The sequence below is a fragment of the Onychomys torridus genome, chromosome 14 (genome assembly GCF_903995425.1).
Source record: "Onychomys torridus chromosome 14, mOncTor1.1, whole genome shotgun sequence".
Taxonomy (NCBI): domain Eukaryota; kingdom Metazoa; phylum Chordata; class Mammalia; order Rodentia; family Cricetidae; genus Onychomys; species Onychomys torridus.
This window is the reverse complement of record NC_050456.1, coordinates 37,802,518-37,821,810: the sequence shown is the minus strand read 5'-3', so window position 1 is coordinate 37,821,810 and position 19,293 is coordinate 37,802,518. Positions and strand designations below refer to the sequence as shown.

The 19,293-nt window shown below is 44.0% G+C and overlaps 2 protein-coding genes across 2 annotated transcripts in view; one reads left to right on the top strand and one right to left on the bottom strand.

Moving 5' to 3' along the window:
• Nemf (nuclear export mediator factor) overlaps positions 1-2,594 on the top strand; it is a 55,380-nt gene extending 52,786 nt beyond the window's left edge. Inside the window, exons 30-33 of the mRNA XM_036206350.1 lie at positions 1,430-1,530; positions 1,635-1,678; positions 1,760-1,839; positions 2,047-2,594. Of these exons, the coding sequence (XP_036062243.1) occupies positions 1,430-1,530; positions 1,635-1,678; positions 1,760-1,839; positions 2,047-2,124 (303 nt within the window). The 3' untranslated portion in view covers positions 2,125-2,594. The remainder of the gene's footprint in view (positions 1-1,429; positions 1,531-1,634; positions 1,679-1,759; positions 1,840-2,046) is intronic.
• Positions 2,595-3,409: 815 nt separating this feature from the next.
• On the bottom strand, positions 3,410-16,729 carry Klhdc2 (kelch domain containing 2). Its single transcript, XM_036206351.1, has 13 exons — positions 16,273-16,729; positions 13,096-13,175; positions 11,763-11,880; positions 9,509-9,624; positions 9,145-9,226; positions 8,673-8,756; positions 8,085-8,165; positions 7,948-8,006; positions 6,695-6,804; positions 6,190-6,262; positions 4,706-4,793; positions 3,831-3,883; positions 3,410-3,719 (listed from the first exon to the last, which is right to left on the bottom strand). The coding sequence occupies exons 1-13, from the start codon at positions 16,423-16,425 to the stop codon at positions 3,596-3,598; spliced, it is 1,221 nt and encodes a 406-aa protein (XP_036062244.1). The 5' UTR covers positions 16,426-16,729; the 3' UTR covers positions 3,410-3,595.
• Between the last annotated feature and the right edge of the window lie 2,564 nt (positions 16,730-19,293).

Sequence of the window (19,293 nt, the reverse complement as noted above, 5' to 3'; positions counted from 1 at the left end):
TCTCAGAATGTAGCCCTGACTGGCCTGGAACTTGCTTTGTGTTGTTAAAATATCTTGAACTCCAAGAGATATGCCTGCCTCTGCCTCCTCAAAGCTGGGATTAAAGGTGTGCACTACCATACCTAACCTGAAAATATTCTTTATCCCTCACCTTCCTTTGTGCCTCAGTATTATTATTATTATTAGAACAGAGGTGGCTCAGCAGTTAAGAACACTGGCTGCCCTTCCAGAGGATCCAAGTTCAGTTCCCAGCCTCTACATGGGGCCACTCCAAACCAGCTGTAGCTTTAGCTGTAGGAGATTTGATGTCCTCTTCTGGTCTCCATGTGTGCACACAAGTACACACACGCAATACACGCTCTCTCTGACACATAAACACACACACACACACACACACACACACACACACACACACACACACACACTATAAAAAAAGTAGCCTAGGCTTTCTCAGCTTTAGCACTGCTAACGTTTTGGAAAGTATGATCCTTTGTTGTCAGGCCTGTGTAACATGAATTGATTACCCTTAGCCTAACCCATTAGATGCCAGTCATTTCATTCTGAAAACCGAAACTATGTCTAGATATGGGTGAGTCTCCTGTAGCAGGGGCAAAATCCCCAGTCCAGAATCATTGGTCTAGCCTAAGTGTGGTAGCACATGCCTTTTATCCCAGTTCTCGGGAGACAGGTGGGTAATCTCTGAGTTTTATGTCAGCCTGGTCTACAATAGTGAATGCTAGGACAACCAGAGGCTGTCTCATGAGATAGCTCAGTCTGTAAAGTGGTTGCCATACACACGAGGACCTGAATTCAATCCCTAGCACCCACATGAAAAACCAGGCAAGGCAGCATGCACCTGTAATCTTGGCACTAAGGAAGTGGAAACAAAAGGCTCTCTGGAACTTGCTGACCAACTAGGCTTGCCCAGTTTGTGAGCTCTGAGCTCAGTAAAACGTAGATAGGTTGGAGATTAATAAAGGCTTCTACACAGGGAAAAGAAGTCACTGGTCTGGCCACGTCCAAGTCCCGTTTCCTTGTAGCTCTCAGTGTGCATCTTTTGAATCCACAGTCACTTTCCTGCCGCTAAGACATTAATGGTGGTTTGACAACTGTCCCATTGTTGAATATCGCAGGCCAAAGTTACAAAGAATATATATTGAAACATTACTCTTCAGTTCTTTGGAACTGTAAAGCAGAGTTTGGGCACTGCTGTCAATTTGTCAGAAAGAGCTAAATATGTATTGTACATTTAGATGCTAATTTGTTGTAGTTTCCATCTTGCCTTTGCCATATGATGGTGTGATATGAGCAGAGGGTCTCACATTGGGCAAGGGCTCTGCTGTTCAACACCTCCACCCCAACACCTACTGCTCTTTTTCAAAGTTTGGCATAAATTCCTTTTGTAATTGTTTTTATTTTCCTCCTTTAGGAAAATCTGTTTGATTCTTTGACAGGGCAGCCACATCCTGAAGATGTACTCATGTTTGCTATTCCAATATGTGCCCCTTATACCACCATGACAAATTATAAGTAAGTCACCGTTACTTCACTCATGATAGCTGCCACAAAGCCTTTATGAGAGATCTCTTTACCATCCCTGTGTAGGAACTCATACAATTTTTTTTTCTTTTAAGATACAAAGTGAAACTTACTCCTGGAGTTCAGAAAAAGGGGAAAGGTAACTTAGGATTTTAGTTGTGATTTTAAAATAATTTAAGTGACTGAACCAGAAGTACATTCTTCAGCTCTCTATTTACAGCTGCAAAAACGGCCTTGAATAGTTTCATGCATTCCAAAGAAGCAACAGCAAGAGAAAAAGACTTATTCCGCAGCGTGAAGGTAAAGTTTTCCTTCAAAACTCTGGTGACTGGTGGTGTGACCAAGATCATTTCTATTGTCTTGATAAAGTGCTGTCTTACTAGGAACCATAAATAAGTACAATCAGCTCAGCAAAGTTATAAATGCTTTTCTTCTGACAGTAGAGTATACATGATTATCCTAAACATGATTTACTACATGGGATATTAAGCACTTTTCTTTTTTTAGGACACAGATTTATCAAGAAACATTCCTGGCAAAGTGAAAGTCTCTGCACCTAATCTTCTTCATGTGAAAAGAAAATAGCCAAAATGAAATCCTGAAACACTGTGAAGAGCCAATTTTATAGCCTTGGAAGTTCAAGAATGCAGATGTGTTAACAGGACTTCCACATTTACAAATTGCCTTGCTATATCACCAAAAGGACTTAAGAGGTTTTTTTTCAAGTTTTATATATATATATATGTATATATATATAAACTATTACAATAGTATTTCCTAAACTATTTGTGAAAAGTTCAGTGATACACATCTGTAATTGTTCTACATTTTATTGAAATTCTTGAGGTTTAATGATGTAAAGACCTGATGTGGCTCAGCTGCATTAACTACTGACCAGAGGTTTACTGTATCTAACATCTAATACACACATATTACAACCAATCATGAGGGGTTTGTTTGGTTGTCTGGGGGCAATTAAACATTCAGGGTTTGTGACTTGAAAATTTTATCAAGTTTTCCATCAAATGTAAAAAATAACACCTGGAGGAGAATGACACTTGTGTCCGTGTGTTCATATACACCCTCCACCCTAATTTCCGTGTGTTCATATACACCCTCCACCCTAATTTCCGTGTGTTCATATACACCCCTCCACCCTAATTTCCGTGTGTTCATATACACCCCTCCACCCTAATTTCCGTGTGTTCATATACACCCCTCCACCCTCCACCCTAATTTCCGTGTGTTCATATAACCCCCTCCACCCTAATTTCCGTGTGTTCATATACACCCCTCCACCCTAATCTCTTCTGTGGAACGTTGTTCAGTTGTTGCCAGGTTCTTTTCCATCTCTAGCAGCCATCGAGTAGTGTCCTAACCTGTAACATCAGAAGTGCACTTTTTAGGCTTACCACTAAAGCTTCCTGGCCCAGATTTCTCCTACCAGAACAGAGAATGAAGTCATTCATTTTATCTCTGTTCCTTCATGAGGTACAAACTGCCACTTTAATTAACTGGACAGTAAATGTGACCGCCTGTTCCAGGATCACACGGACACGTTAAGGCTGAAGTACTAAATGAATTGTAGCTTGGGCTGTGTAAGACCTTCACTCCCTCTGTCCCCACCACCAACACATCCAGGTGTAATAGCACACTTTTAATCTTAGCACTTGAGAGCTGGGGGCTGGGGTATTACTGAGTCAAGACCAGCCTTGGTTACATAAGTGAAAGGCTAAAAATGTAGCATTTTCCATTTTCTACATTACATCCAAATTATCAAGATAAATGTAAAAAATATTATACCATTCTTGGTATAAAAAGCCAATGCAGTGATTTTTTTTTTTTTTTAACTTTAACAATGGACAAGTACTGGTGTTAAATACATTTATTGTAAACTTTAGACACAAAAATAGGTTCTCTAGGCCATTCACATGCACATAAAACCCAGAAAGCTGCAAACTACAACAATGAATATAATTATACAATGGATGCCACTCTGTGACAAATACAGGGTTGTTTTCCATGCAAGCAAATGAGAATTACTCTCTGTGAAGCCTTATGATCCAGAAGTGTTGTTACTCCCAAACCTCTGATTAACACTGTGAAGGAGGTGTTTGGGAAGGCAGTTCCACGAGTTGGCTAGCATTTCTTTAAAGCAAATGACTGCTTCTAGGCTTAGCCTAAAAGTGGACAAGGAAAGAGAAAAATAAGTTTACATTAACTTGAATGAAGATTCATTATTGCCTTTAAATAACCATCTAGCTGGTACCAAGTACCTGGTAAGAACTTACCGTACAAGAGATTTTGGTTGAACTGAAAATATAAGTACTTCATTACTGTGTGCCTGGAAAAAGAGAAGGTGTGTTAAAATGCAAGTGCTGAAAGTAGGCTGGTATGGTACACGCCTGGAGGCCCAGTTGGAGGAGGCAAAGACAGGAGGACTGCAGCAGGTCTGAGCCCAGCTAGTGCAAGAGCTGGACCCAGAGCTGGGTTAATATATAATATATATTTTATATATATATAGCTCAGCGCTGAACTGCTACTTAGCATTCATTCCTTGTGTTCAGAAAAAGAGGGTCTGGAGAGAGAGATGGCTCAGCTGTCTGCTCTTCCCCAGGACCTAAGTGAGTTCAGTTGCCAGTACCAGCATGGGGGCTGTTCACAACCACCTGCAACCCCAGCTCTAGGGGGATGTGATACCCTCTTTTGGTCTCCATGAGATCTGCATGCATATGGCCCATAGACACACATGCAGGAAAAACAACATCACACTTTTTTTTTTTTTTTTTTTTAAATAAAAGCAACAAGCAGCCATGCAGTGGGAGCACACTTTTATTCCCAGCACTCAGGAGGCAGAAGCAGATGGATCTCTTGAGTTCAAGGCCAGCCTGGTCTACAGAGAGGAGTTCCTGGTCTACAGAGAGGGCTACACAGAGAAACCCTGTCTGGAAAAATCATAAATAAGTAAGCCCAGCAAGGTTCATCTGATAAAAGTTCTTGTCACTATGGATGACAACCTGAGTTGGATTCCCAAGACCCACATCATGTTAGGGCAGCATTAACTACAAGTACTGCCCTCATCCCATAGCACACATGCACATGTGCCTGCACACACAAAAATGAAGTATTTCCACAAATATGTTCAATAGCAGTGAAGTGTACTTACAGCTCTATGATGGACCAGCAGATTGTTTGCACAACCACCAAAAACAATTACTTCTCCTTCATCGCTTGCACAAGCTGTATGCCATAACCTGCATGTAGAACAAAAGTTTGAGCCAGGCGGTGGTGGCGCACAACTTTAATCCCAGCTCTTGGGAGGCAGAGGCAGGTGGGTCTCTGTGAGTTCAAGACCAGCCTGGTCTGCAGAGCGAGTTATAGTCAGGACTACACTTAAGAAACCTTGTCTCTGAAAAACCAAAAAAAGCTTTAGTTCAATGTAACTCAAAAGTACAAGCTGATTACTTTAACTACATTGTAGAGCTAGTGATAGAAAGAGATTTTGCCAGGTGGCAGTGGTGGTGCAGGCCTTTAATCCCAGCACTCAGGAGGCAGAGCCAGGTGGATCTCTCTGAGTTAGAGGCCAGCCTGGGCTACAAAGTGAGATCCAGGAAAGGCTCCAAAGCTACAGAGAAACCCTGTCTCAAAAAAAAAAAAATGCAAAGCAGTTCAGACCAAATATGGTAAGAAATCCAATCTCCAGGAAAAGAAGCTTTTCATAAGACTGGCGTTGGTGTTGTACACCTTGAATCCCAGCACACTGGAAGTGTAGGTAGGTAGATCTCTAAATCTGAGGCCAATCTGATCTACATAAGTTTAGGCCAGCCAGGGACACATAACGAGGGATTTTAACCAAATAATCAGGGTCTTTGTTAGCAATAAAGTCTTATGCGTAGCTAAGCAATGGCAGGGTGATTTGGCCTCACACTCAATGTCTAAAAGACTGAAATTACTAAAGCTTTCCAAGCCGGGTAATTCTGTGGAATGGTCATTTCTGCCAAATGTCTTAGCAGAATGACTGACTATACTTGGGTCAGGGGAAAAAAAATGGAGGCTGGCATATTTAAATTCACTTTATTTATTTGGAGCCAAGGACCGAACCCAGGGCCTTGCGCTTGCTAGGCAAACACTCTACCACTGAGCTAAATCCTAAACTCACTTTAAATACCAATGCTAATGAAAAATATACCAGTATTTAAAAAGGAAAAAAAAAAAGTGTCTCGTGTAGCCCAGAGCCCTTGATCTCCTGATCCTCCTCCTGGCTTCTAAGGGCTGGGATTACAGGTATGTGTCTCCTCACACAGCATTTTTTCCCTGCCTTTAAAAAACAGTTGTACTTAATCTTTCTTGAATAATGCTACTACAAACTAGTGAACAATTCTTGATTTGATTTCTCCCCCCATGTACATGCCTGAAAATTTTAAAGCATTACCAGTGTTCTTCATCTAGATGGGGAGAAAGCAAGCTCTGGATACGCAGGTAATGTTGGTTGGTCTCTTTTGGGAAGTATGACATGAAACCTTAATGAGCACCAGATTTTCCTAAGCATGTCGGATAAAATCTAGCCAAAACATCTTCAGTTCTTACCAGTTCTGCACACTTAGGGGACTTACTAATTGTGAGAAACGATACCTTTCAGGTAGTTCATACCTTGGCTTTTCGGTATAAGGATGATTAAACTGAATCCATTCATTTTTACTGATGCAGTAAGTCCAGGCATCACCTGATCAAACAGAGAGAAAGCTATGAAGTATGTTCATCCTGTCTGTGCCACATGCTGAGGATTGAAACCAGGGCCTTGCGCTTGCTAGGTGAGCGCTCTACCACTGAGCTAAATTCCCAACCCAGGGCACAGCTTTAACAAGAAGCACATCAAGTCAATCCTAGTCCCTGTCCCCTGGTTACAGAAGTAAAGCTCCCGCTTGTACAACCTTTCAGCAGGGATTTGAAGGGTTCCAAGTCTTTTTTTTTTTTTTTTAACCAAGCAGCATGGATTTAGTCCTAATATGTACAATTATAAGGTGTTAGAGGGTCAACATGAAGTCACCCTGAAAGGGTACAGCTAGGATTGAATTTCAGTGAATAGTATACATAGTAGTATACTACTACTGAGTGATTACGACACATGATGAGAATATATATCGAAAGGACTCACTTAGTGGCTGTTTTTCAGTGGTAAATCCTCCAAAGAGAAAAAGGTGATCGGAAGAGACTGGTGTCAGTGAGTGCCAGGATCGGCCAACAGGACATATGCCTTGTGGGATTCTAAAAGTAACAGCTGAGTTAGAATATTCTGTGGTTAGAGTCTGGGAAATAACTCAGTCAATCAAGTGCTGAGAACCTGAGTTCTATCCGCAAAACTCACACATTATTTCAAAGGGGGGCAGGCTGGATGCATGCTTACAATTCCATTGCTGGGGAGGTGAACCCCTAAAGTACGCTGGCAAATCCCAAGCCAGTGAGAGACCATATCTCAAAAGGAAAAACAGATTCACACTCAGAATCCCAGCACTTGGGAAGTTGAGGTAGAAGACTTCCCTAAGTTTGAAGAGAGCCCAGGCTGTGTACTAAGTTCCATGCTAACCTGTACTGCAGTGTAAGATCCTACCACAACCCACCCCAAAATAAAAAAGGTGAACAGCGCCAAGTATAGAAAGACTATCCGTAGTCTTCACATGCATACATCATCAACCTTATACACAGAAGTCTGTGTTCAGAGCAAACACCACAGAAATGCTGAGGATTTAAAAATGTATAGGGCTTATTAGAAAAAGAACTTGAAAAAGGCTTCCTGATGTCTCAGGAAGTGGCTCACCTGGGAAACTGCCGTCAAAGCATGAGGACATTCAGATCCCCAGCACCTACATAAGTAACGAGGATACGGCAGCCCACCTCTAAGTGCGTGTAGTGGCACTGAGTGGGCTTAGAAGGCCACAATGAGATCCTCTAAGCCAGCAGGCTAGCCAGCTCTATTGGCGAGCTCTGGGTTTAGCTGAGAGAACCCTTCCTCAATGAATACAGTAGACAATGTTTGAAGACCCCTGATGTCAGCTTTGGACCTATACATACCTGCACACATGACATACACCCACACAAACATACATCACGTATGCACATCTTATATCCAGACACATGCTTAAGAAAAAGAAACCTCTCAGTATTAACTACATACTTTATACTGAACTATGTTCTTTGAAGGCAGAATCAACTTTAGACTTTTTCTTTTCAGCAAACATGCTGAACCAGGCACATAGTTAGGGAAACTGGAAATAAAAATAAAATTCCTTCCTTAAGGACCCCAGTAATAATCATGTTTATTTAAACCCCAAATTACAGAAACTGGAAGCACATTCATTACATACTCTAGAGAATGGGGTAGGGTCTAAAATGCATGGAAGGTATACCTACAATTCACTCCACTCCCATGTATCCAGGTTAAGACAGTGGAGATCATTCATTCTAGCATCCTAAAAAAAAAGAGTAAGTGAGCAGTTAGCATTAGAAGCATCCAAAAGCAAGTCGCTCAAAACGGTTTCTGTACTCACTCGGTATCTGCCGCCAAACACAAAGCCCTTGTTTCCGACAGTTGCACAGGCGTGGGCAGCACGGGGGGAAGGTGCTTTACCCTATGAAAAAGGTAGAAAACAGCTTCATAAATATGTGAACTTTATAAACAGAGGAAAGTATCAGTCTTTTCCGAATATCAGACAACAAGAATATGCCAGATACTCAGGCGTTTAAAGACCAAAGTACAGATTTATTGACAAAAACAGTATTTAAAGCTAATACTACAACTGAACATTTAATACTTATATCTGAGACTTACTGAATGAACTAGTTAGGATGTCATATAGTTGCTTTAAAAAAGACTGGCACATTGTAGTGTCTTTGAAAGGAAAGAAATCTGATCTGTAGTAACTTTCAACTTAAACCTCGATCAGTTACTAGCAAATGAAGGTAAAACACAGACTCTAGTGTATCTGTTGAACTTCTGAGGTTTGTACTCCTTGGAAAGCAATAAAGCTACAGACTGTCTCATTCCAGAAAACAACCAGAATGAACTGTCAGTTTCAGCCCCTCCCAGCTCTGGTGTACCCTCTTCTCTAAGTACACTCCATTCTTCGGGAACTCACGGTGGTGATGGGCTGGCTCCAGGCAAATGTTTCAGTATCTAATATATGTACATGATCATTCCATCCTCTTGGATGACTTGAATTCTACAGAAAAAAAGAATCTGTGTTACTTTACAAATACTGTTTATTAAATTATACAACCCTTGCTTGCCCACTTTATTAACAAGTAAAATGAATAAAACTACTGGTGAATGTAAGTGATTTCTGGGTTGGTAAGATTACTCAGCTGGTATAAAGTGCCTGATGCCCTAAGTTCAATCCCCAGATCCCACATGGTGGAAGGAGAAAACCAATTCCCCAAGTTGTCCTCTGACTTCAAAACACACTGTGTCACTTGCACTAAGGCATGCACTCACACATAAAAAATTAAATTTTCAAACTGTAATAAAATTTTCAGAAAGCAAATAAAAACAAAATAGAATATATTTTTAACATACTAAGTAGGCCATGTGCAATATGAAACTTCACTTACCCAAAAAGATGTTTCATCAAATTCAAAAGTTCCCAATACTTTATCTTCAGGTAAATATCCATACCCTCCAAAAAATATTAACCTGTTGGATATAAAACCAAAACATAAAAGATTTAAGTTATCTGTAAGCTAAGTCAGAGGATATTTTAAATCTTGATATATGGAATGAGTTGAGTACAACTGAGTATATGGATATATTATTCAAAGAATACTGCTTAACATGACAACTAGCTGCTAAGTTAAATGAGCTTGTGTATTCATTTACTATGTGATATGTTCCACGCTTATTTATAATGCTGACGGGGTACTTACAGGGTAACTACATTCTGCACAAAAGGCCAACCCTACAGAGCTTCTAACGTACTTGTTTTTATAGACCCAGACACCAAGTTTGTCCTTTGATGATGGAGGAATCCCTTGGCAATCGATTCTTTCCCACTGCAACACTCTGTCTGCAGATCGTGAATCCAGCATGTAGAACTGTCAGAAGCAATGATTTCAGTTAGCTTTGGGTCTGGAGGACTCAGTATGGGCATTTGTTTGTGACTGTGTTTTGTGATGGAAGTGCCATCTAATTCAGTGCTGAGTCTCACTGCAGACTGGCTGCCACACTGGTCTGGGTCAAGATTATGAATTTACAACAAAATGTAAAGTTTTTGGGTTTTTAAAATTTTTATTTATATTTTATTTATGAGCACTCTGCATGCATACCTGCAGGCCAGAAGAGGGCATCAGATCCTGTTATAGATGGTTGTGAGCCACCATTTGGTTGCTGGAAACTGAACTCAGGACCTCTGGAAGAGCAGCCAATGCTCTTGACCTCTGAGCCATCTCTCCAGCCCCCAGAATGTAAATTTCTTAAATTACTAACACTTTAAAAATGTTCAGCTGCTTTTGCTTTCATTAGCTACCTTTCTATGACAAAAGAATTGGCTATGTGGTCCTTTGTATCTTGGCACAAGCTCCTTAACTTTGCCCTAACTTTGGATAAGCAGCTTGAATTTTGCTGATTTATTTGTTCATTTACAGCAAGACCATGTTATCAAAAAAAACTAGGCTCTTCAAATTTAACTTAACATATCTTCCTATCTAATTAATTATAAAAGCTAAAAGATCAATCAATACTTAAAAGGTTAAATACTCAGGAGTTGGCTAGATGACAGTGGTTTAGAGCACCGACTGCTTTTCCAGGGAACCTGGGTTTGATTCCCAGCACCCACACGGCAGCTCAAAACTGTTCCAGGGGATCTAATACCCTCTTCTGGCCTCCATGGGCACCAGACACACACGTGGTGCAAAGACATACACTCAGGCAAGACACTCATTCATAAAAATACGTCTTTAAAAAATAAACTTTTTAAAAAAAAGTTTAAAATACTGGTCTAGGGACTCGAATCGAGGTAACAGAACACACACACCTCACCTTTCTGAGACACCGAAGTTCCCTTTGGTCAAATGTAAAACCCTGAACGCTAGCACTGTCGGTCACTATTAATCATTCTGTTCCCCAACCCTGGAAACCAGCTTCATTCCTTCCTAAGCCCTGTCAGGTCGGTCCAGTATTTTCCTGCCATATCTGCATTTGTTCATATTAGGAAAGAAGGGACGGTCTGGAGCCTAAGTGACACCATGGTGCTCCTCCCAGCACCCCAATCACAAAGCCACCTGACAGTTCACCAACACAACGGTCCTGCAAGTCTGCACTCTGACTTCTGACTGCTCAACTGAAGCACCGTCCAGAGTGAGCGTTGCACGCCCATCCTACAGACCCAACAGAGCTGCTGGTGTGCACCGGCTCTCCATCTCACCAGAATGCCTAGACTGCAGTCATCTAGTCACATCCCTTCAGGTGTCTCTTGCAGAGCGTGAGCTCCTGAACTCAGGAACCGCATCGTTCATCTCGACTGTCTCCAATGTCCAACTCTGGACTCTGCACAGAAAATGCTTACTAAGTCGCAAAGTAAATGAGTTAATAGGAGTGTACCTATAAACTATATGCCTTGCTGAAAGTTTATCTGTCTTTTACTGTTCTGAAAAGAACAGCTGACATCTTTTCCCTATTTGGGAAAAATCAAAGCAGCATGTATCTTAGGGCAACATTAGAGGAGTAGTACTATTTCTTTCTTTCTTTCTTTTTGGTTTTTCAAGACATGATTTCTCTGTGTGGCCCTGGCTGTCCTGGAACTGGATTTGTAGACCAGGCTGGCCTCGAACTCACAGAGATCCACCTGCCTCTGCCTCCCCAGTGCTGGGATTAAAGGCGTGTGCCACCTAGCAACTTTCTATTTTTAGTATTAATTTATTCCTATGACTTTGAGTTCACCTTTACCGTTTACTATACATCTTTTGTCTGTGACTGTCTTTGAAAATGCTTTCTAGTTAACATTCACCTACCACTCAGAGTTGTCAAGAGGACAGGCAACTGAGAGCACCAAGCAAAACCACCTAGTAAGTGACTACACACAGACTGGTAGAGAAAATCCTACAATGCACATTCACACCACGATCAAGTATACATTTAACTAGAGTGCACACGTATGAGCCCAACTTTAGAAATCTGAGGGTGAAAATGAGGAAGGAGAAACCGCTCTAAACCACAACCCTTAGAAAACACTAACCTTATTTGTGTTGCCCCTGGAATGGTGTCCTCCGAACAAGTACAGCACCCTGTCTACACACACAGCACAGCTCCCAGACATGGAAGGAGGAACGTCACCCTCAGTGTTGATTTTTTTCCTAAAAGGGGGAGGGTTAGATAAGTTTCCCAGAGGGTAAGAAACACAAGGCTTATTGATTTATATCCCACAATAAGAGAAAAGAAGGCTGACAACATCTAGGGTCTTCTACTTCAAGATGACCCAAGGAATCAGCTTCCTGCTTTAAACCTGTCCCGACAGCATCCCGACTGCCTAGCAGACAGAAGGCAAGGCTCTGAAAGCCTTTCTCAGACTGTTGGCTTTTTATTTATGTGGTCTTAACTGACTGGGAGATCTGTTTTCCACTGATTTGTGGGCACAGCATACTATGGGGGTATGCACATGGCAGGTGCAGATTTGCTCCCTCTACCACGTGGGCTCTGGGTCAACATCTCCATGGCCCCAGTCTGTTTCTAAGTAGGCCAAGGACCCAAATGGAAAACACCAACATTACTAGTGCTGACAGATCAATTCAACAGGTTTTTTTAAAAGTCACCTTTAGTGACTTAAATAAACCCCTATGTAATACTGCCAGTTATGAAGTCCTGGCTGGCCCAGAACTCACAGAAATCTGCTTGTTTTGTCCTCTCTCAAGAGCTAGAATTAAATGAATGTGCCACCATGCCCAGCTGTAGAGATTCACAAAATTAATAGTTCACCTCAGGTCTTCTGATTACATCATCAGTTATTATTACTTTATCTTTGCTTAGCTTGAAGTAGGCTTATATTCTTAATCTTTTGTTGTTGTTGTTTTGTTTTGTTTTTTCGAGACAAGGTTCCTCCGTGTGACCCTGGCTCTCCTAGATCTTGCTCTGTAGACCAGGCTGGCCACGAACTCACAGAAATCCTCTTGGCTCTGCCTCTCCAGTGCTGGGGTTAAAGACATGTGGCACCACTGCCCAGCCTATTTTTATTTTTAAATAGATCTCCGCCCCCCTTTTTTCTCTTTCTCCAAAAAAGTCAAGCGGGGCGGCAGTGGCACATGCCTTTAATCCCAGCACTCAGGAGGCAGAGTCAGGCAAATCTGTATGAGTTTGAGGCCAGCCTGGTCTACAAAACATGATCCAGGACATGCACCAAAACTACACAGGGAAACCCTGTCTCAAAAAACCAAACAAACAAACAAACAAACAAAAAACCAATAAATAGACAGATAAATGAGAAGCAAAGCACACACCCCCTTATGGGTTTTCAACTTCCTTTGCAACCTTATTTGAAGTTTGTAAGCCCACCACCTGCCCTAATATCCAGTTACCATCTTCCAGTCTCCATGTTGTAGATCCAAAGTTCTTCTCTGGGTAGATAAAAGTCATATAATCCTCTCACTTGATTACTCTATGAAGAATAAGAAAGATTGCAAATATAAGTAACTGCCATTTTATTTTTAACTTATTACTAGTGTGTTGGGGTGTGTAGTGATGTGGTCATTGGACCATGTGCCACAGTGCTCATTTAGAGGTCAGAGGACAATTGTGTGGGTCGTCGGTTCTCTCCTTCCACCTTTACATGGCTTCTGGGGATCGAACTCAGTGCAGTGAGATTTTTACCCACTGAGCCATCTCCTTGCCCCAGTAACTGATATTTTAAAGAGGCATCTTATAGGGGTTTTGTATCTATCTTTCCTGAGATACTATTTATGAAAGTGATCATATAAAATTAAGTTTTGTATACTTATTAAATTCAGTCTTCCAAGACCCAGCTATGTACAGTAATGCTTAGTGCGGACAGACCTTCAGTCCAACTTCTGATACATCACTCGCAAATAGCACAAGGGCCCCTGGGGAGTCCCTAAGGCAATGGTTCTCAGCCTTCCTCAGGCTGCGACCCTTTAATTAGTTCTTCATGCTGTGGTGACCATAAAATCACTTTTGTCGCCTCTTCATAGCTGTAATTGTGCTACTGTTATGAACTGTAATGTACACATCTGATATGCAGAATGGTCTTCGATGAGCCCTGAGAGGCTTTGGACCCCCAAAGGGGTGGAGAGCCACAAGCTAAGAACTGCTGCCCTAAGGTCATGCTGTATCCCATGCACCTGATTTCAGCGGCCTGGCTGTGGATGACCTACGTGCCCCGCCCACATTAACATGGTGTCCTAGCCAAGCTTTCCTTTCACCCACTCAATCTGAGGGAAACTACAAATATGCAAATATTGAGTCTTTCCTTGCTCCGGTCTCCTCTATGTCCCTTCAGGTTTTAACTCTAACAAAGTCCAAGTTTACCATATGTCCTCAAATTTCCTTTTTAACCCCAACAGAAAACTTATTACAAGATTTCAAACATAAATGATTTGCCTAGGGTTATTTAGCAAGCAGTGGTGAAACCAGAAACCTTCCTTTCCAATGAGGATTGCCTGACTGCATTCCTGGATCCACCCTGGCAATAACAACTGCACTTCACTGAAAGAGTCAGGCCCCAACCCTCGAACGTAATCTTGTAGTAACAGAGCAGTGGCCTTGGGACTCTTCTTTTCCTGCCGGAGCGCTAAGAGAAGGAAAGGTCAACACTAGAAAGCAAACAGTGGGCTGGCCAGCCTGGCGTGCGAGAGAGAGAGAGAGAGAGAGAGAGACAGACAGACAGACAGACAGACAGACAGACACAGACAGAGAGACAAGGCTTCCTATGCCTATTCTGAGGGTTACAACCAAAGACATGTACAAGTTGCCAAGAGTGATGGCGTACACCTTAAATCCCAGCACTGCAGGCAGAGGCAGATGGATTTCTGGGAGTCTGAGGCCAGCCTGGGCTACATAGCAACTTACAGGCCAGCCAGAGCTAGAGACCTGTCTTTGTTTGTTTGGAGGACTGCAGGTTCTGTATCACCTACTTCACTGACAGCGACTCTGCTCCCTCTCCTTAATTTCAAGGCATTGAGGACCTTATAAACCCACCACCAGAAAATTTCCACTCTCACAATTTCCCAACACACTATGGAAGAGTCTCAGTCCCATGTCAACACTTGGGTGGTAGACACAGAAGATCAAGAGTTCAAGGACAAACAACGACACCATGGCTCAATGCTCGTTTTTTTAACAACAGAATTACAAATAACATAGTTTAGCCTGAAGTGTGATTGACCAAGAGTTCTACCTTCCTCAAAGAGAATTTACATTTTTTAAAAGATTAACTTTATGTGTGTAAATTCTGCCTGCATGACTGACTGTGCCCTCCCTGGGTGCAGTGCCTGCTGAGGCCAGAGGAGGGTGTCCGATCCTCAGGACTGGAATTACAGACAGCTGGGAGCTGCTATATGGGGGTGGTAAGACTCCAACCTAGAAACATGGCCAGTGCTCTTAACCATTCAGGCATCTTTCCACCCCCAGAATTTACATTTTAATAATGGTCACTGCACACCTGCTCCCCACTTCTTAAGTTCTTGACACCAACCTCTTAAAAACCTAGTCCCTGGAAGCTGGAGACGTGATACATTAATTCGGACTAGCAAAAGAACTAACGGTTAAACCAATGAAGTTATCAGGACAGTTATCTCAAAAATGGCCATCTGTGATCAGGTCACCAGTACCAGTACCATCAGCTAACTGTTACTAAGTCCCTACGCAAACACTCCCAACACGGGTGCAGAGAACTGGATTTCAAGCCAATGCCAAGAGGGAGGTCACTTTAACATTAAAACAATATTCAGTTTTGTGGCTCAAATGGATTAAATGAGTGTGAACCAAACGAAATTCAAAATCCACAGCATCTCGTGGAGTTCTAAAACCAGTACAATGGAACCTGTTAGCACCGTTTTAAATAGGAGATAACAGAGCAGTAGTCCCCACCTCGGGGTACAACACACAGTGCAAATGACTCTCAACAGACACCTGGTCACAAAGGCCAAAGAACTGCACTCCAATTACATATGTTGCCGGGGATTCATTCGTTACTGGTGGAATTTTTTTCCTTTAATTTTCGTGGTGGGGCCTTCTGAGGAGCAAGCCTTTCTCAACTCAAAACTAGTTAAGAAAAAACGGCCCTGCGTTCATATAGTGGGTTGGTGGACATCAGCACAGGGGTTGTTACAGTTTGGGGAAGGTTGAGTGAGCAGTCCTGTGGCTTTAGGTTCACACAGTGGGCAAACAATATACTATCGGTGGGCTAACTGGCCCCAGCTCGGGATGCTAAAAGCCTTCGCGGGTGACCCGGGCCAAAGGTATGAGTGACTCTCGCACAACCTCGCCTCCACCCTTTTCCATAACTTGGGCCACAGTCACCCGCTACTCAACCCACACAACAGAGCCTGGCTCTGATCGCTCCAAAGACAACAACGCGGGGGAGGAGGGGCGGGCTGACTCCTCCGTCCAAGAGAGCGGTGACAACGGTCCAGGAGCCCGGAGTCCACCAAGGCAGGGAAGGAAAGATGCTCTCCCGAACCCGACGGGAGCCGCGGCGATCGCCCACCGCTAGCGGAGCCCGCCCCGCCCCCGCTGACCTTGTAGCCGCCCCAGACGAACATGTGGCGCCCATCGCTGACGGCGACGTGGCCGCTGCGCTCGGCCGGGCAGGCCAGCTCCATGGCCTCGTAGCTCTCGAAGGCCGGGCCTGGCAGGTCGTCCGCTCGAGCATCCTCGTTGCCATCAGCCATCTTGAGGCTGCAGGGCTGGGCACCAGGAGCGCTCCGGCCCCGCCGGCGGGAGACAAAGGAAAGCGGAGCCGTGGACCGCGGCGCGCAGCCAGCGCCGGCGACCCGCCTCTGCCCGCGCTGCGCCTCCGCCTCCCGGCCGAGCGCTGAGGCGCGCGCGGGGGCAGCGGCTGCGGGGTCTCGCGGGGACCGCGGTGCCGCCGGGACCCTGGCTCCGAGCGGGAGAGCGGCCGACACGGCTCGCACTCGCAGCCCGCCCCGCCTCCCGCCGCTGGGGCCCTTGTTTACGCCTTCGCCGGAAGTCGTCCGCCGCCGCGGCCCGCGCGCTCCGGAAGCCCCTCCCACCTCCACCCCCCGCGTTGGTCCTCCGGTGGTCGGTTCCTCCCACCTCCCCGGAGCTCCAGGCGTAGACGGTTCCTAAGCCACAGACAGACCACCCTTAGGGCAAGAAGGCGGATCCCAGCCTCACAATTTGGGCTTCTAAGGAGGCCAGATGAAAATTACGAATTAGTTAAACCCGATTCCTCGCCTATACAAGGAGGCTGGATTGGGAAACACCATCTCAAATGGTGTCTGTCAAGTGCTGCTCATCTTTTTTCTTTTTCCTCTCTTCATTTTGGGACTGCCACGAAGAGCAATATACACTGGGGGATAAAAACAAACAAGCAACAACAACAACCAAAAAACTTTTCTCTGTGACACTCCCCCAGCTGCTGCAGATGTGCTTGCTGAAACTCAGAATTGACGGCCTGGACTGGTTCCCGAAGGACTCTTATTCCAGCACTTGGGAAACGGAGGCAGGAAGAGCCAGAGATCGTTCTCGGAAAATTTGAGGACAGCCTGAGCTACAAGAAGCTCTATCTGAAACAAAACATCAACAGCACTCCCAAGACTGATCTCTCTGAGATCAAGGCCAGCCGGATCTACGTGTTGGATTGGTCCTCATTTGAGTGACCGTCGTTTTATTTCATTCAAACCGACTGTTGTATATAAAGCTCATTTATTATGTACAGAATACCCTCATAAATGTTCGTCTGTTTTTTTGTTTGTTGTCTGAGGTCAACTGCTGTATCCCTGCCTTTATTTTAGAAGTTTGGGATTACCAGCATGTCCTATCATACCTGGCGTAAATGTTCATCCTTCTTACTGGCTTACATCCTCACAACACAGTGAAACACTTTTTATTGTTTAACAACAGCCATTATTTCTACCCTCTCCAACAAAGACCCAGATCAGGTGTGTGAGACTTGCTTCTGAAAATGTGGGGAGCTACACCTAGCTGAAGAACCCCCAAGGGTCTCCTGCTTTTGGGGCCTTTCAGAAATGGCCCTTCCGACAGACTATTTTTACACTGTGAGAACAATAGAACAATAGCCTCTTCTCTTTCTTCTTTCTTCCTCTCTCTTTCTTCCTTTTTTCCTTCCTTCCTTTTCTTTCTCTTTCTGTTGTTTTGTTTTTGAGACAGAGTTTCTCTAAATAGCCCTGGCTGTCCTGAAACTCACTATGTAGACCATGCTGGCTGGCCTCCAATTCACAGAGATCCACACTCCCTTACCTCTTCAAGTGCTGGTGGATTGCACCACCACAATCAGCTTCAGTAGGCTTTCCTTGACCGTCACCAGCATGACCAGCATCAACCAGGTCTCCCTGTGGCAATGTTGCCACGGAGGAGAATGTGAACCTGGTGCACTCATTGCTGTGCTGAAGGGGCCTCCCTCACCTACCATTACCAGAGACAGCCAGACAGTGAAATAACCTCTGTGCTACTGCCCAAGTTGCGTTTCTGGCTGTTTCTACCAGCCACTTTGTATTTGATGACTCTGGAGATGAAAACCCGTCATCAGTTTCCTGTCTGGTGGGTAGAAGACATCATATCATTGGCCACGTCTTTCATTCTTCAAGTCTGCCTGTAATGTGGATGACCAGTCTGCACTGAAGCTGAGGTTTGTGATGAGCAACTGATCTGACAGTGGAGATCACCTTGAACTGGGGGTCCAGACCATGCTTGTGGATATTCCCTACGATGTCAGCCTAGTCCCAGATGAGATGCACTTGGACACATCTTACTGCCCCGAGATTTTTTTCTGCAAGAAAAATTCATTGATGTTGTAGGGGTAGCTACCAAGGCAGGAAAGGAAAATGCCCTCCTGAACGAACAGGAGCCCGCTCCGCCCCTGCTGACCTTAATGATCTAATGAGAAAACCCTCACAGGAGTGCCCAGCTGCTTAGGTTTTAGTTGATTCTGGTTGCAGTCAAGTTGACAACTAAGATTAACCATCACACCATGTAAAGTGAAAGGAGGGGACAGGTTCAACAAAATTGTCCTCTGACCTCCACTGTGGCATGAGCACACCCACTTCTCTCCAACACTAAATTGAAAGGATTAAAATAATTAATGACAGTAAGGCAGAGAAAGTCATTGAGAAAGACACCCAACATCTGCCCTGCGCACGTGTGTGTGTGTGTGTGTGTGTGTGTGTACCTACACCCACATACATGCACACACAAAAGTTAATGGAAACTTTTAAAAATAAAAGGATGTACTAATATTGAGAGAGAAGAATCTCTCTGAGCAGCACATTTGGGGCCTCAGTGGGGTATTCATGCCATTAGGGGTGACCACAGGCCACATCCTGTTTTTCATGGTCTGCCTGGACTTTGGTATCCCAGAGGATCCTGCCACAGAGGCCAGGGTGAAGGTGGCCTGTGTCACAGAGTCGTGTTTGACCCTGGTCCACAAGAGGCTTCTACTGTCCTTTCAATGAGACTGTCGATAAGTACAGAGAGTCCTGGGCCATCTCCACACGAGAATATCAGAGAGCCTGGAAACAGAGCGCAAGGCTGTAACCAGTGAGACTTGGGGCAAAAGC

What these genes read in the sequence shown, in the direction of transcription:
- Klhdc2 (XM_036206351.1), bottom strand. Translation starts at nt 16,425, where the DNA reads ATGGCTGATGGCAACGAGGATGCTCGAGCGGACGACCTGCCAGGCCCG. An exon ending in CCTTATACCGAAAAGCCAAG is followed by an intron (nt 4,794 to 6,189) that starts GTATGAACTACC and finishes TTCTACATGCAG; the next exon opens with GTTATGGCATACAGCTTGTG. An exon ending in CAACCAAAATCTCTTGTACG is followed by an intron (nt 3,720 to 3,830) that starts GTAAGTTCTTAC and finishes GTCCACTTTTAG; the next exon opens with GCTAAGCCTAGAAGCAGTCA.